This window comes from Erpetoichthys calabaricus, chromosome 9 (genome assembly GCF_900747795.2).
Source record: "Erpetoichthys calabaricus chromosome 9, fErpCal1.3, whole genome shotgun sequence".
NCBI lineage: Eukaryota > Metazoa > Chordata > Cladistia > Polypteriformes > Polypteridae > Erpetoichthys > Erpetoichthys calabaricus.
Window position 1 is genome coordinate 40553759 of NC_041402.2, and position 16387 is coordinate 40570145.

General features: G+C 34.9%; 1 protein-coding gene across 2 annotated transcripts in view; it reads right to left on the bottom strand.

The window, feature by feature from the left end:
• The window catches only part of plekhg4 (pleckstrin homology domain containing, family G (with RhoGef domain) member 4), a 120600-nt gene that overhangs the window by 24414 nt on the left and 79799 nt on the right, over nt 1-16387 (bottom strand). For both annotated transcript variants that reach the window (XM_051931671.1, XM_051931670.1), the window contains exon 14: nt 3622-4592. In XM_051931671.1, the coding sequence (XP_051787631.1) occupies nt 3622-4592 (971 nt within the window). The remainder of the gene's footprint in view (nt 1-3621; nt 4593-16387) is intronic.

The following is a 16387-nucleotide window of genomic DNA, read 5'->3' on the forward strand; positions in this document are numbered from 1 at the left end:
ATCGATCATCGAGCATTAAACTTTATTGAACATAAATAAACAATGACAAAGTGGTTGTGTGTTTACAGCAATGTGATAGCACAAAGAAAAAGAAGAAAAATGCCATCTGCTGGGCCTCAACCAAATCACAGAAGCCGCTTAAGTGACAAAGAACGATAAACCAAAAGAAGACAATGCAGGATAAATAATACAAGAAAGTCCCAGACAGAGAAATGTACAGCAACAATCAAAAAGGTGGTGAAATAGCTGAACCTTCTGCCCAAATAAAAGCATTGTTTTTACTTCCTTACATTACTTTGAACACCACTGGTTGGGAAAGTTACATCACGAATATGATCAATGTCAAGCTATATTTTTTGATGCTGAAAACAAAAGTGCTGCCAAAACAAAAAAGTTCTGCTTGCAGTTGATATGCCACCAGAAGTAATAAAAGACATAATGACTTCAAGAGGAAACAGCAGAAGTATCAATAGTTCCTTATCTTTAACTTGGTTTTTATCTGTATTTTAGAAAATTCAGGTCTACATGTTTTACTAGTAACCTAATGAAACTGATTAAAAAGTGCCTGCAGTAGATCAATTGTCTCAGATTATCAGCAAGAAGTTGAAAAAGAACCAAAGACAATATAAGCACATATCTCTCTGACATATTGGAACTATAATTTGTCAATACTGAGATTATAAAAAAAAGAATTTTCTGTTAAGTACAAAATAATTCATAATTCCACAAATGTTAAGCTGAATTCCAGACCTCATTTCCTTTTGACAGAGACAACACACAAGCAAAAAAGGTCCCTTTCATTCACGGCATAAAAATAGGCATATCACTAAAAGCCTGGAAATATTTAGTTCCTTGGATGAATTAAAATATAACATTATTTTTCAAAGAATTCTATGTAAACATATTATTTTAGCAGGTATAGTCTTTAAAATCTATCTATCTATCTAAAAAGACTGGGATTGCAAGTCATGTACTATGCCCTTGCCTGTAAACTAGGCAAATGATTCATTTAATATTGAAGACGCCTACAAGAAGCTATTATTCACCAAGTCTTTTGTTAGCACATCCCATCACTGGAGGGCAGATACTGCACTGGAGTTCTCAATCATATATTTCCCTCTTTTTCCTTCCGTCCTCTTAAAGAAACCAGTCAAGGCATTCATTGTGTGCAGGGAAATGAGGCCCTAGCCTTTATAAAATGATTCATGTGATATTAAACATTATGGCCTCCAATCCAACTAGTGTACAAATTTATAGTTCTATATATTATATATATATATATATATACAGTGCATCCGGAAAGTATTCACAGCGCATCACTTTTTCCACATTTTGTTATGTTACAGCCTTATTCCAAAATGGATTAAATTCATTTTTTTCCTCAGAATTCTACACACAACACCCCATAATGACAACGTGAAAAAAGTTTACTTGAGGTTTTTGCAAATTTATTAAAAATAAAAAAACTGAGAAATCACATGTACATAAGTATTCACAGCCTTTGCTCAATACTTTGTTGATGCACCTTTGGCAGCAATTACAGCCTTAAGTCTTTTTTGAATATGATGCCACAAGCTTGGCACACCTATCCTTGACCAGTTTCGCCCATTCCTTTTTGCAGCACCTCTCAAGCTCCATCAGGTTGGATGAGAAGCGTTGGTGCACAGCCATTTTAAGATCTCTCCTGAGATGTTCAATCGGATTCAAGTCTGGGCTCTGGCTGGGCCACTCAAGGACATTCACAGAGTTGTCCTGAAGCCACTCCTTTGATATCTTGGCTGTGTGCTGAAAAACATCCCCACAGCATGATGCTGCTACCATCATGCTTCACTGTAGGGATGGTGCCAGGTTTCCTCCAAACGTGACGCCTGGCATTCACACCAAAGAGTTCAATCTTTGTCTCATCAGACCAGAGAATTTTCTTTCTCATGGTCTGAGAGTCCTTCAGGTGCCTTTTGTCAAACTCAAGGCGGGCTGCCATGTGCCTTTTACTAAGGAGTGGCTTCTGTCTGGCCACTCTACCATACAGGCCTGATTGGTGGATTGCTGCAGAGATGGTTGTCCTTCTGGAGGTTCTCCTCTCCCCACAGAGGACCTCTGGAGCTCTGACAGAGTGACCATCGGGTTCTTGGTCATTTCCCTGACTAAGGCCCTTCTCCCCCAATCGCTCAGTTTAGATGGCCAGCCAGCTCTAGGAAGAGTCCTGATGGTTTCGAACTTCTCCACTTACGGATGATGGAGGCCACTGTGCTCATTGGGACTTTCAAAGCAGCAGAAATGTTTCTGTAACCCCAGATTTGTGCCTTGAGACAATCCTGTCTTGGTGGTCTACAGACAATTCCTTTGACTTCAATGCTTGGTTTGTGCTCTGACATGAACTGTCAACTGTGGGACCTTATATAGACAGGTGTGTGCCTTTCCAAATCATGTCCAACCAACTGAATTTACCACAGGTGAACTCCAATTAAGCTGCAGAAACATCTCAAGGATGATCAGGGGAAACAAGATGCACCTGAGCTCAATTTCGAACTTCATGCCAAAGGCTGTGAATACTTACGTACATGTGCTTTCTCAATTTTTTTATTTTTAATAAATTTGCAAAAATCTCAATAAACTTTTTTCACATTGTCATTACGGGGTGTTGTGTGTAGAATTCTGAGGAAAAAAATGAATTTAATCCATTTTGGAATAAGGCTGTAACATAACAAAAAGTGGAAAAAGTGATGCGCTGTGAATACTTTCCGGATGCACTGTATATTTATTGTCATGCATGTGCATCAGAGGGTCATCCTCCTGGCTCGTTTCAGGTGTGTAATACCGCTGCAAGTGTTGTCATTGTAAGTTTAAAGTGTATAAAATCCACTTCACTGATAATGTCGCCTATCTGGGCTGAAAGGCTGTAAGAGGTCTTTTTCTAATTTTGTGCAGTTGTTGTATGTGTGCACAATGTTAACATAGGTGAAAAATATCGTACAAGAGAATATGCAAAAATTAAGAATCCTACAACCATAACCACACATATATTTGAATGATAGTAGGAACTAGTTTTCGTATAATGGAGAATGGTATATGATAAATTAAAAAATGGGTCAGTGAATAGAATAGAAAGAAATCAGAAGTGTTTCTCCTTGTTGAATTTCTGCTGACAATGTAAAGTGAATACCAGGACTGCAATGCAATAAATGTTAATTTCCTGCAGCATATGTCTTTTTCTGGAAAGAAAAAATCAGAAAAATCTAATGTCACTTTTTGGAGTTTAAATGAAACACTGATAGACCACTATAGATAAAATACATGTTAATGAAAAATGATAATAATTTACAAAAAGATATATAACAAACACTATGGACAGTACAAAATTACATATTAAGAGATCTTTAAAGGCTTGTTATTAAGAGATCTTTAAAGGCTTGTTATCCAAAATACAAGGTGAAAATGATGTTATAACTTGTGCAAGAGATAATAATGGCTTCTTGAAAATTCATTAAAGTACAATGGTAACCTAAACATAGTGATGTACACTTCTACTTTTATTTGTGAGTTTTTTGCAGTAGGTCAGTGTTTCATTTTAGGGAAAATTGTTTAAACATAATGGGTATTCTTAATAAACACAGTACCTACCTGCTTTTAGCTCTAGAATCAGGTATTGGATTACTGTTTCTGCACCCTTCTGCAAGGCCTTGAGTCCAGTTCTGAATCGTCTGCTGCCTGTAGTAAGGACGCTCAACAATTTCAGTGCTGCTTACTTCCAATCCTTTTATGAAAACGCCTGTATTTCCATGCCTTGCTGGCTCACTCAGGGTTCTCTGACAAGTGCCATAGCGTGCTACTTCACTGGGAGCAACATCAAAACTTTGAGTTTTCCTTAGCTGCCTTTTTCCATGATAGCCTGAACCTGATGCACTGGAGCAGGAAGATGTCCTAGTCTGAATGCGTGGCTGGATATCTCTGTTTGGTTCATCAGCAGAAACACTACGAGTCAGTTTGTAAGAGTCTGGAGACACTCTACAAATAAGAGAGGTAGATGTACCTGAAATTTGCTGATTGATTGCATGCCGGTTCAGAATAGGAGTTGTGCTGAAAACACATTCTGCACTGGAATCCTCAACATTACCACTTGCAGCTCCATAATAGCCAGTGGAAGAGTGACAGCCCAGTCTGTCTCTAGACCATCCACTGGAAAATACCCTTTGGCTGCTAGAAAATGAAATACTGTTGCTCCGTTCATATAACATGCTGTGATCTGTTCCTTCAGAATATCTCCTACCCGCAGAACCAACAACATCACAGGCTATCTTACCCATGGGTAAGGACCTCCTTGTTCTCAGTGCTGCTTCTAGCTTCTTCTCAAACATTTGCTTAGTTTCCTGGCACTTTGACCAGGCAAACTTCCACTGCTTCTGACATTTCTCACTTTTTAGTTCACAAGCGAGTTCCTTCATCTCCAGAAACTTGGCTTCTGAGATGTCAGGATGCTGCCGGTGATATTCCTCAAGACACTTGATAACTGTTCCACACTTTTCCGTCATGCTGCAGTCTTCCATGGTGATGCTTGCCAGTCGACGCATACCCTCCAGAGCCCACTCATAAGCCTGAAAGAAAGAAGTGAGAAAAAATAAAAAGCAATCGGAGCCTGAAGGATGAAGAATGATGACATCAATTAAATATATTTGCACCACATGGTGTTAAAAGGGTACTGTGTGGCACAGTGCACACCAGCCAGCTAAGTGCTCCAGTATTACAACAGTGAAGTGAACAAGTGCCTCTTTATCACTGCTCCATCAGACAAAGTAAAAGGCAATTCTGTTTTTCAGTGTTTCCCTGATATTTAAAGGGTGCCTTGTCCTTTGTTATCAGATCCAGGAAAGACTCACAGAGGGTAATTCTGATACTAAACTGGGTAGAGTAATACATCTACATATAGCAATGAATGTAAATACTGTATGAATAAGACCAGTTTATAACACCATTGTAAAAAAACAAAACCTTTCACTTCCAGAAGATCCTAAATGGTATGTTATTTCTTTTACATTACAACAGTGTGATTTGTATGAAGAATAAATAAAATAAAAAGTGTCTTACAGACACTAAACTTGTGTAAAAATTACACTTTAAAATAAGGTACAAAGGTAGTATTCATAATAAAACCATAAATTCCTATGCTCTTTGCCTCAGAATCTTGCCAATGGATTTCTATATTACAAATTACTTAACTGGCAACTTTTTAATAAAAAAAAAAACAAGCAAATATTATAATAATTTATTAGAGGCCAAAGTAATACAGGTGATATCCAAAATTCATTAAGACATTTCCCCTTTCCTATAAATACTCTTATGTTCATCTCTGATGGAGCATTTATAGGAAGATCAAAGATAAATCTAATTCCCGTGGAATAATTTTAATATATGATGACTCTGTAATGGTTGTCAAGACAAGTCAGTGCCTTTGCTTATTAAGCAGAAAGATGGCTGCTCGGATTCCAATCAAGCTTTCTTGTCTTGAACTGCCTTGTGATTATGTTCTCTCTTGTTGACAAGTCCCGGTTGACTCAACACTGCATACCACACATGACCTTCTGAAAGGGTGATGTGACATTGCTGCCACATACCAAGGGTTTCAGTTAGGCTGCACCAAGTTACTGGGGGCAGTATGTACCCCCCAAGGTCACATGGAATTAACAAAAGGGAAAACAGGAACGTGACAACATTGAAGAAATTAAATATACTACGTTACAACAAAAGTGCTGTCAGCCTAATATTATTACTTTTACAGGACAGACAAACATGGGACAAAATTATAAAAGTTTAAGATTTTTCAAGTCTATACAATAATGTAAGCTAGTGGTGAAACATGGAGCAAAATGCAGGATACTAGCCCTGGACAGAGTGCCAGTGCTTTGCAGGCCCCATTCACGCACACACCCACACAGGGCCAGTATAGAATCACCAATCAGCATAACACAGATCTTTAGGAAGTAGTAGCAAGAGAAGAAATCATAAAGCAAAAACTGGGTGGCTGGGGTCCATGGAAGCTCTACACAGATGGTGACTGAGTTTTGAGGATTCAAAATAGAGGCATCAGCAGTGACACCTTAAAACAACCATCTCAATTTATAGCTCTCATCTAGTGACAATGTCCTCCTTTATGACTTTTTTCATGACATTCATTGTCCAAAATTTCATTGGCAATTTGCTTTTACTTTTTAGACTTCTCATTTCATTAATCTGAAATAGCAAAACATAGTATTTAAACTGTTTAATCACCTTACTTCAGTATTTTGATGGCACTCCTGTCTTCTACTATTCAAAATGAAACAAATGTCACCAAAGCTACAGTTCTGACAACATTTAACATTGTTAAGAGATTCATCTATTTAAGACCAGTTTTTAGCACAGGTGTTCAATGATAGGTTAAATGTATTAGAATTTAAAGCTTCACAAAGGCTGCATTTGATTTTCTCGCCCTGACATTAAGAAAAAGCAGAGACAATACGCTAAACATTAAATTTGGCAAATTCTTTCTAGAGGCCCCTTATTTAGCACATGCCCTTAATTATTGTTATGACTTGGACCACCCACTGCTATGTAGTAATTATTAATGAAAAAGATACATACAGTAACCGAGAAACAGTTACAATCCTGGCAATTTTTTCCAGTACACTACAGAACGAATTCGATACTTCCTTGTATAAAGACAAAACAATTAAGTCTGTACCTTTGGTTCGTTAGGTCATATACTGTAATGAAAAAAACAGACTTTAAAAACAGATGTACAATCTCATGTCAGGTAGGCCTTCTTACTTTATGTTTGTTGATGAGAATAAAAGCAAATGTGGTTGTGTTTAAATAATCTCATTAGTTATGCAAAAAGAAACAGAACGTCTGACAGGTTCCACGGCTGTCATCAAAAACTAAGAACGTGCTTGTCTGCTTCACTAGTACAGTACGTCGGGTGCCTAACCTCTGTCATGATTCTGCAGTTATGATGGCAGATGCTGTCAGCTGACAGGAACAATATTCTTCAAATACAAGTCTAGAAACTGTAATTAGGATATTCACTGTTATATAAATAAATAAATAAAAGCAAGCAAGAAAGCCGCAACAAAATACAGACTAGTCTTAAGCCTTGTGCCAATCTGTTTCTACTCTAGGCAATATCAGCAAATCCTTTAGCAAGAACCCTTATTTAAAATACAAAGAATTAAACATGTTAAGAGGCACATCATGTCACAACAAAATCTGAGAAAACACCTAACGTGACCAACTTGCCAAGTTGCACTGAGCTTCAGATTCTAATGTGAGTAATCCTTGCATTCTCTGAAAAATTAAAAGGAAGAAAGGTTAACAATAAAGGGCAGCTTTCCAGTTAATTACACCTCTGCAATGTGGCATCTCCTTCAGTGAGCTGCACTGACATGTGATTTCAGCAGTTACTTACATAGGCCCATCTTTTATAATGAGAAATTAGCTGCGTTCATCAAACGCAACATTTCATACCAGTTTTTACAAATATTCTGGTGATTCTAAATCAGGTCTATTACTCTTCTACAGTTGAAAAAATAATATATTTTTTGTTTTCAATTAAATCTGGTCACACCCAGTTTGGCATTAGAAATACAAGGACATACTGCATGTGAAGTCATTTTAAATATATTTTATATGGTTATATGACAAAGTTCATTAATAAAGGGTTTGAAAATTAAATATATGCTGCATTGTCAGGTTCATATAGACAACTTAATCTGGCAAGCTGGTAACATCACACAGGCTACTTTTTGCAGGACTTTCTTGTAATTTCATTCATTCTTAAAAACCGACAATGGTAAAATACTATCCTTGCCAGAATTTAATTTTCCAGTGCCAGTTTGATAAGCGAAAAGAAAGAGCAAGGAAGGCACAATAACTTCCCTAGATATAGGCATTTTATTCCAAAGACTTTGTCAAGCTAAATGATAATTTCTTTTTAGGTGTGGTTCATTTTTACACATAATGTTGAGAAAAGAGTTACATCATAAAATAATGTATCATTTTAAAATGGTTTAAAAATTATAGACAGTGTGCTGCCACACAGTTCACATGCAGTAATATCATAACTTAGTATCTTCAAACCCGTTAATAAAAAGAATATTTGGCTAGCCTACTTGAACACACTAATCACACAGATGCATTACGTGGGAGAGAATTGTCCTTTGATCCATCTATCCATTATATAAATGCATATGATATATAGCACAAGGATAAATAGGGCTTGTGCTTATTCTGACAGCAAAGGATAAAAGACAGAAGCAAACAGTGGCTGGAAGCAAGACAATCTAATGTCCACAGCCACCATTACACACATACAGGGGAAAGTTAGTTGGCAATTAACTTAACAGGTGTGTGTCATTGGGACATAGATTTCCCAGAGAATACTGGGAAACATACAACACAGGGAAAATGTTTGAACTTCATGAAGTACTAGTTACCGAACCTAGGCTCCTATAAGGGCTATAAGATAGTAGCACTCATTATGAAAGCACAATGCAGTCCTGGGAAAGAAGTATTCTCTTTCATATTTCCAAAGTATAAGCTTCTGACCTTAGATCAAAAGTGAATTTATTTCACATTGTGTGGACAACTGTATGAGGAACAGTAAAACACAAACGTTTATTGTACAGCAAAGCAATAATATCCTACTTGCCAAGCTTCAAAATCAGTTCTTACTATCTGTGCTGGACTCCTTACTAAATTGGTCAAGTATGTATTTCAGTATGGGTGTGTGTGTAACCTTCAATAGACTGGTGCCTTGAATAGTGTCAATTAAAGTATTCCACATCTCTGAAGTAGCAAATACTGGTTTTGAATAGAAATTGGATAAATAATTGTTGGTCTGGGTGGTTACTGTTACTGACCTAAAATGAAAACATGTTACATAAAACAGAGGTGTACTGGAACAGTTAAGATCTAAGGGAAAAAAATCAAACATAAATAAATAATATATAACATAGCTACACAGGGTCACAAGAAAATACTAGAAGCAAAGGAAACAGAAACAATCATATATTACAGAAATATTTTCAGCTTGCCAAAGAGTACAATTGACATCATAAACCTTGTAGTAATTAAGCCTATAATTATAAGAGAGCCGAGCACAAAAAAAGAACATAAGGTGTTTGACAAATGAAGAGACAATTTAGTGCACCAAGATTGTTCAGTTACTTAATAGTTAAGCTTTTCCAGTATCTTATCCAGATAACATAACAGTGTTCTGCCCATTTAAGGTGCAACATATCACACAAACGGAATGCATTTGATATGAGATATATGAAATGTTTTTCAAAATTTTCACTGATTTTATTCATTTTTATGTTATCGATAATTATTGTCATTCAGATATAATATTATTCCATATTCTATAACATTATAACATAGTCCACTAACTATGTCAGGAAAACTAAGAAATTAGTATGGTTAGAAAAAAGAGTTTAATTGTTAAACTTGTTCACCAGGCCTAAAGCATATAAAGAAAGCATTAAAACATGCACAGATTTGCAATAACCATCTTAATATTTGGAACTCGGCTGTAGCCCTGATCACATCTAGTTAGACTAAGTGTACTTACAGGCCTTTTCAATTTCATCTGGGATAATGAAGGAGAAAGACATTTAATATACAGCAAGATATCAGACCCTTGGCTCTTCCATAAATTGCAAAAACAAAGATTCATGGTATGCAGTAACAGAGAATCTAAAACCTTTAGCAATGTGACATCTGCTTACTGGTATTTTACTTTTTTCAAGGTCAACAGTAAGTTTTCCTTTGGTTTTTGTGCAACTGGAACTCAAAGAAACACCTGTCAATTGGAAAAATGCTAATTTGCCTGCAGTATGAAGAGAGAAAACACTTTATGCCAACATAAATTGCCATCTTAATCAACAAGCAAACGATTAAAATGCAACCTGTTACAAATTAAAAGGAGCATGTCTGTAATTCACAATTTTTATTTCTTTATTTTTATTTTAACTTGACTGTATGCAATGTTCTTCAAATAAAATAAATACAAATATTTATTTAATAGGCAATTCATTGAGCTTTATGAGCAACAGGTATGCAGATGAGTTACATAGCATTTAACCATGTGAAAACTTCACATACTATATGTTGATTTCAGCAAGGACAGTGGATTCTTTAGGGTAGCAGTAACTTGCTGCCTAGCTAAAGACTGAGTGTGGCCGCCATTCAATCAATTCACAACGCTCCTTTAGCTGAACTGGAACCTACTTAAACAAGATGCTCCAATTGCACTTTTTATTATTAGTGGTTCTATACTACTACTAATACTACAGCATGTAATAGTCAGCAGATTAAATACATATGGCTAGTTTTACAGTCTCTACTTATATATTTTACTAAAGGCAAGTATTTTATAATCATGGAACAATATCTAACATGCACCATGCAAATTTTGTAGAAAAGGAGGACTAAGTCACTCAGTTCCACACAGAATAAAATGTATTGACTTCAACAAACCTTTGTCAGATTTCCAACAACCCAGTAATCCTTTGCAGGCACATTTTGTATTATAATTCATCTTCTTTAAACAACTAAAGCACATGGTGCTTAGTCTGAATTCTGAAAATGGCTGGAAGGTTGTTTTCTTGTACCTAGATATTCCTCCAGACTGGATTTATTTTGAGGGTTGGTAAAACTTCTTCAGTTGTGCTGTGTGGTAGTGCTGACATTCTGTGCAGAGTCAGACTGAGCCAGTGGCGCCCAGATTCTTCTCTCTACAAACTCCTACTATTCACAGGCAAATGTTAGCCAAAATACCAGATGGGCTACCCGCGGTAACTAAATAAAAAAGAAAGCAAGCTGGGAAATGGGAGGGGGAGGGGAAAGGAGGAGTTCTCTTAGTACCAACAAGAAAAGCCACTAGATTTTGCAGACAGAATGACAAGAAAAACAGAAGTATCCTTGTCATTGTAGTGTTATTTTGGGGGAAAATAAACAAAACAAACAAAACTTCTAAATTGCACACAGTGATGGATTTTAAAAACCCACAGTATGCGCTTACTAAAGGGTGCTTAAAGAAGAACACCAAAATAAGATGCATATTTTAGTGAATCTGAAAAAAAATAAAACGCAGAAATACTAAAAAATTATCACTATTTCACTCTAAATGAATTTGAGAAAATTTACAATACAGCTAGCGAGAAAACAAAAGCTCACTGAATACAACAGGCTGCATTTGTTGCTTATACAATATGCAATAAAAAATATTGATTAAAAATAAACTATGAAATGGTACATCCAATTTAGTATGAAATATTCTAAATGTAAAAAAAAATATTTTTATTACTACCATTCAAAAAACAGATCCTGATAAGTATTTTCTAAATGTTAACGTTAAATTACCGTATAATTATTACCGTAATTATAAAAATATTATTTTGTGATGGGACACAATCTGATGCTGTGATCTGTCAATTTAAATATGCAGTTATTATGAAACAAAGGATAACCATTACTTAAAAATATGTTAAAGTCTTATAAATAAAAGATTTATGCATTACACAGCATGACACAGTAACTACTTAATCTTTTAAGATATCCTGTCTTTAGATTTTTTTCCCTTAATATTTTCATTAAAAACAGCAGGGCAGCTGCTTTGGGAATAGTAATGCCCAGTGGAAATTTGTAGTCATATTTTCTTGCAATAGTGAGTTTGAGGTTTTGCATTGATTAAATAATCCATAATGAAAAAGCTTCTCTGTGTGTTAACTTAACTCAAAATGAATGTTAAACGTTTCAACTTTGTTCCAAACAAGAAAAAAAGTACTTTGCCTAAAGATGCTTTAAAGTTGATTGGAGATATACTGTACCATACAGTATACATAAAAGCATTTCTATTACATAAAACAATTCGTTATCATTTTTGTCTTATTTCAGTCAGTTAAGATTTATATTTACTTCTGTCCAGCAAATGTTTCTAATTTATCTTTCAATCTTTGCATTTAAAAGCTCTTCATTATCTTAGTATAAAATTCAATCTATGCTACACCGATTATAAATTCTTAGCATTTAGAGAAGTGTGAATTGTGACATGCTGGCACTGTAGTTAATGATGCTGATTTGCTGGTTCACAGATCAAAAGGCTTCAGATGGCTCAAAGACTACACCTTTCCTATAAATCATTGTTTTCTCTAGTCACTCAGAAATCATAGTACATTTTAGAGATAAGAATAGTGGAAAAAAATTGTAAATTTAAAACTGGCTAGTATATGGGAGTGTACACTCTGTGATGGACAAAAGTCACTAGGGTCTTCTGGGATAGGTAATACTTTTGGGGAAGAAGCAGATTCAAAATTTAAAGAATGCTACTAACCTCTACTTGGGGAATGCCTAGGCATATGCTATTTTCATCTGATATCAGAAAAATTTAAGTATACTCAGTTGGCACCAATCAAGCTTTTATACCATGTAAATAAATGTTTTTTTTATTAAATGCTCATCATCTTTTTTATCCCCCCAAGCAAACTTAGATATCAATTTTTCTCTTCTGCCTGACATTTCCTTATGTGAGAAAGTGTGTGTTTGTGTGTTGGAGGGAGGGGTGGTTGGGATTGGGATGGATTGATTGGGGACATCTGTCCATTCATCCATTTTTAAACCTGACTTATCTAGTGGTTTGTTGTGGAGGGGGTCCAGCGGCCACATGTTATCTTGGAAACATCTGGTGCAGTGCAGAAACTGGGTGGGGCACACTCAAGCACAAAGCCACAGTCAGTCATATGATGATAATTTAGAATGCCCAATCAACTGAAAAGTAATGTCTGAAATATGAAAAAGGAAAAAAAATGATGTAAATATAGTATTACTGTATTTTTTCTTTCTTGAATGTATTTGTGGCAGGGGCCAAGAGGACTAACAAAAACCGGTAAATACAGACTATTAATGACAATGGAATCTTTTTGCTAAAAGATAAAGGGCGGATTACAGTGGAATATTGTAAAAAGAATGTGGGGAAGTCAACCCACCAGACAGACAGGAGTTCAAGGACAATTTAGGCAGGATCAGAGAGGCAGCAGGATTTTCTTTTAACTATCTCTTTATCTGTTCATTATGCTCTCCTTTTTATATATCTCCTTTGAGTAATGTGTTTAATAAAAGTGCCTTTTGTGTTCATTTCTGGTCTCCTTTTGGCATTTTTGCATGTGAAGGGCAAACACAAAGGTCACCTCATGAACATTTTATATATATTAATATGCAATAAGAAATAATACTGTACTTTACAAATTGTATTTTGTGAATATTATTTGTGGGATTAACAGGCCACAAATATAGAAAAAAGGACTTTTTAAATTAAACAATTGCATTGACAGTATAATGCAACATCTCTTCATCCATATGCACTGGGAGATCCACTTTTCCAGAAATTCTCTAAACATGGGCTAAATAATAAAATACAAGTAACATGTCTAGAGGTTTCTGACTCACCATGAGACCCTGTGTAAGTCACTTCACCAGTCTATGTTCCAACTATAAGGAATCTAAACATCTTTCATAGACAGAAGCTTCCAATTTAAATTATGTAAAAACAGCATCAACCGATGTCCTATTGTTGGTTGTAGAGTGTCTGTGACTAACTGTACACCAATTGTGTTAAATATAACATTACTGGAAGAATTACCCAATGGACAGATAAAATCTCTGATGAATCTCAAGGTCAAATTGTTGGCTGCTTCAAGTCATGACAGATAGAAGGTTTGGAGCTTTACCAATAAATTATAGCATCAGAGAAATGCTGAATCATTATAATGTGTTGACAATGCAAAAATGAAGTTGTTTTTAGTGTAACATAAAAGCTGAGTACATATTCGATCGCTCTATGCTTACAAAGTGATGCTTAAATTCCTTTCTTCTTACAATAATTTATAGACTAGTGACTTCTTTTTTTTTACTTTTACAGTTAACTTAGTTTATGCAACAGCAGAAATGAGCTGGTATATAAGAGACTTTTGTGTGCCTCACCCAGCACTGGACTTGTATTGGACTTTGTTTTTGCGGTGAGGAGTGACTGTCGAATGAGGAAAAGAAGAAAATATACTAAACATCCAAGTTGATGCGACATCCCTTAAGGTAAATTTGAAGCAGTAAAGTAATCAAAAATCAGAGTTGTACAGAATGTTTGTTTTAAGACAGACGAGATTGCAAATTCAGAACTTCAGTTCAATGAGAGAGTTTCTTTGTATGGCATGCTATACTTGAGACAGCCAAAGGAAAATGAAATATTTCTGTAAAATTTCATTGAAGAATAAGTGTTTCAAATTTCAACAAAATCCATCCACTGGGTGTTGAGTTGTTTCAAGCAGACAGACAGAAAGACATGACAACTGCAGTAGGCACTTTTTGCATTATAACCAAACATATAAAAGCAGTGTTTAACCCATCCATAAATTCAACTTTATGTTTATATTTTTCCTTTTTTGGTTTTAATATAAAGATAATGATACGCGTCATAGGCCTGTCTGACTATAATTATAATTTAAGAAAAGCAATTTTTATCTCTACCAACTAACAACATTAAATTGAATGTTTGGAAAGATATAATTAACAAATCTTTTGGTACATCCTCTACAGAATGAGCAGCTCTTTTGTATTCTACATTTTATTTGTATTCGGATATGCACATGGTTATTTGGATAAAGGAAAAAACCTTACTTAGCAGATAATTAAAATGAATATGAAACCTAAATAATAAAAAAGAAATACACTTCTTTTGACTAAGAGGTAGCATAAAAATGTACAAATCTATTACATTTCTTATAAACGCTTAAAAAGTTTTAAATTAACTTGAGGAAGAGTGTACTTTTTCCCGTGAGTAGTATTCAATGTCAGACTAATCTGGATTACTTTTGCTTGATAATATTAGAACGGTTAAAATACATATTACAGTAACAAAAATTCTATTAAAATTCAGTTTTCAACGTGATGGAAACCACCAACCAGAATATGATTTTAATAGATGGTCTTCTCTTCATCTCAGATTAGCTGGGTGAACTAATTAATTACTTTCTAAGTATGCTGCTAAATACATTAAAAAATCCTTTATTAGTTTTGCACTAGTTTTGCAAAGACCTTAAGCAGAGGGGACCATGACACTAACAAACTTCTCATTTCATTAGTGGGTTGTGAATGTACACTGAAAAAAGTATAACATTGATGTTGTTCATTTAACGTACATTTTCTCTTTCAAGCAACTTAAGATAAGTCATTTAGTGTTGTAGCTTGAAATATTTGGTTTCAGATCTCAATCACAGTAAAAAAAAATTGTTTGTACCAAAGTAAGTTATGGTGGAGGGAATAAACATAAAAATCCTATTTCAGTTAACCTAATATTTTAGGTTGCTCATGTGCTGTGTGGGAGGGGCCATTTGTATATTCTTCCGGTCGAACTTTCCAGTGTGCTGGTTTTCCAACTGCCAAAAAAGAAGAACACTTTCCCAAGTGGAGTGGACGTGGCTATACCTGTCTGGTCATTTTCAGCAGCAGACTTTTATAATGGAGGATTTCTGGTAATTAACCCTGTTTCTCAACTGTTAATTTTAAGTATAAGAACTCGTAATAAAACGATTTAAAACGTTTAATAATTTTTTGTTGTATACTTAAGATTTATATTGCAAAATGCTCGTGTATTTGCACTAGATTTTAAAAGATTTTTAAATAAATGTAAAAAGTACAGCATTGGAATGTGTTACGTTCATAATATTTCTAATAGCATAAAAACAGGTTACGACCAATAACCATTTTAAATTGTAACAACTTAACAAATAGATTTACTTCAGTATAAAACAAGTGAATTAGATAGATAGATAGATAGATAGATAGATAGATAGATAGATAGATAGATAGATAGATAGATAGATAGATAGATAGATAGATAGATAGATAGATAGATAGATAGATAGATAGATAGATAGATAGATAGATAGACACTTTATTAATACCAAGGAGAAATTCACATACTCCAGCAATTACACCCAATCACTCTAAATGATATGCCTCAACTTAAAAATTGTGGGTTCATAAGTTGAATGAAGGTTATACTTTTTTCAGTGAATGTATTTTATGACAATGGAAGGAAGGAAGCCAAAAGTAATGAAACTCTTCTCGCTTATCACCAATTTACCAGTAATGTCTGAGAACATTTCTCAAAATATTATACCGATGTAATGTGGACTGTGCATGGCATAACCCAAGATATTACTAAACCCAAATAGCACTTAAGGTGGGCAAAATTTTGAAAATATAAATGATTTATTAAGGGAAAATTCAAGAATAATAAGGAGAGAACAGGCCCCTTGCTATTACGTAGGGTGGCTGATCCAATACTAATTCAGACTAACAA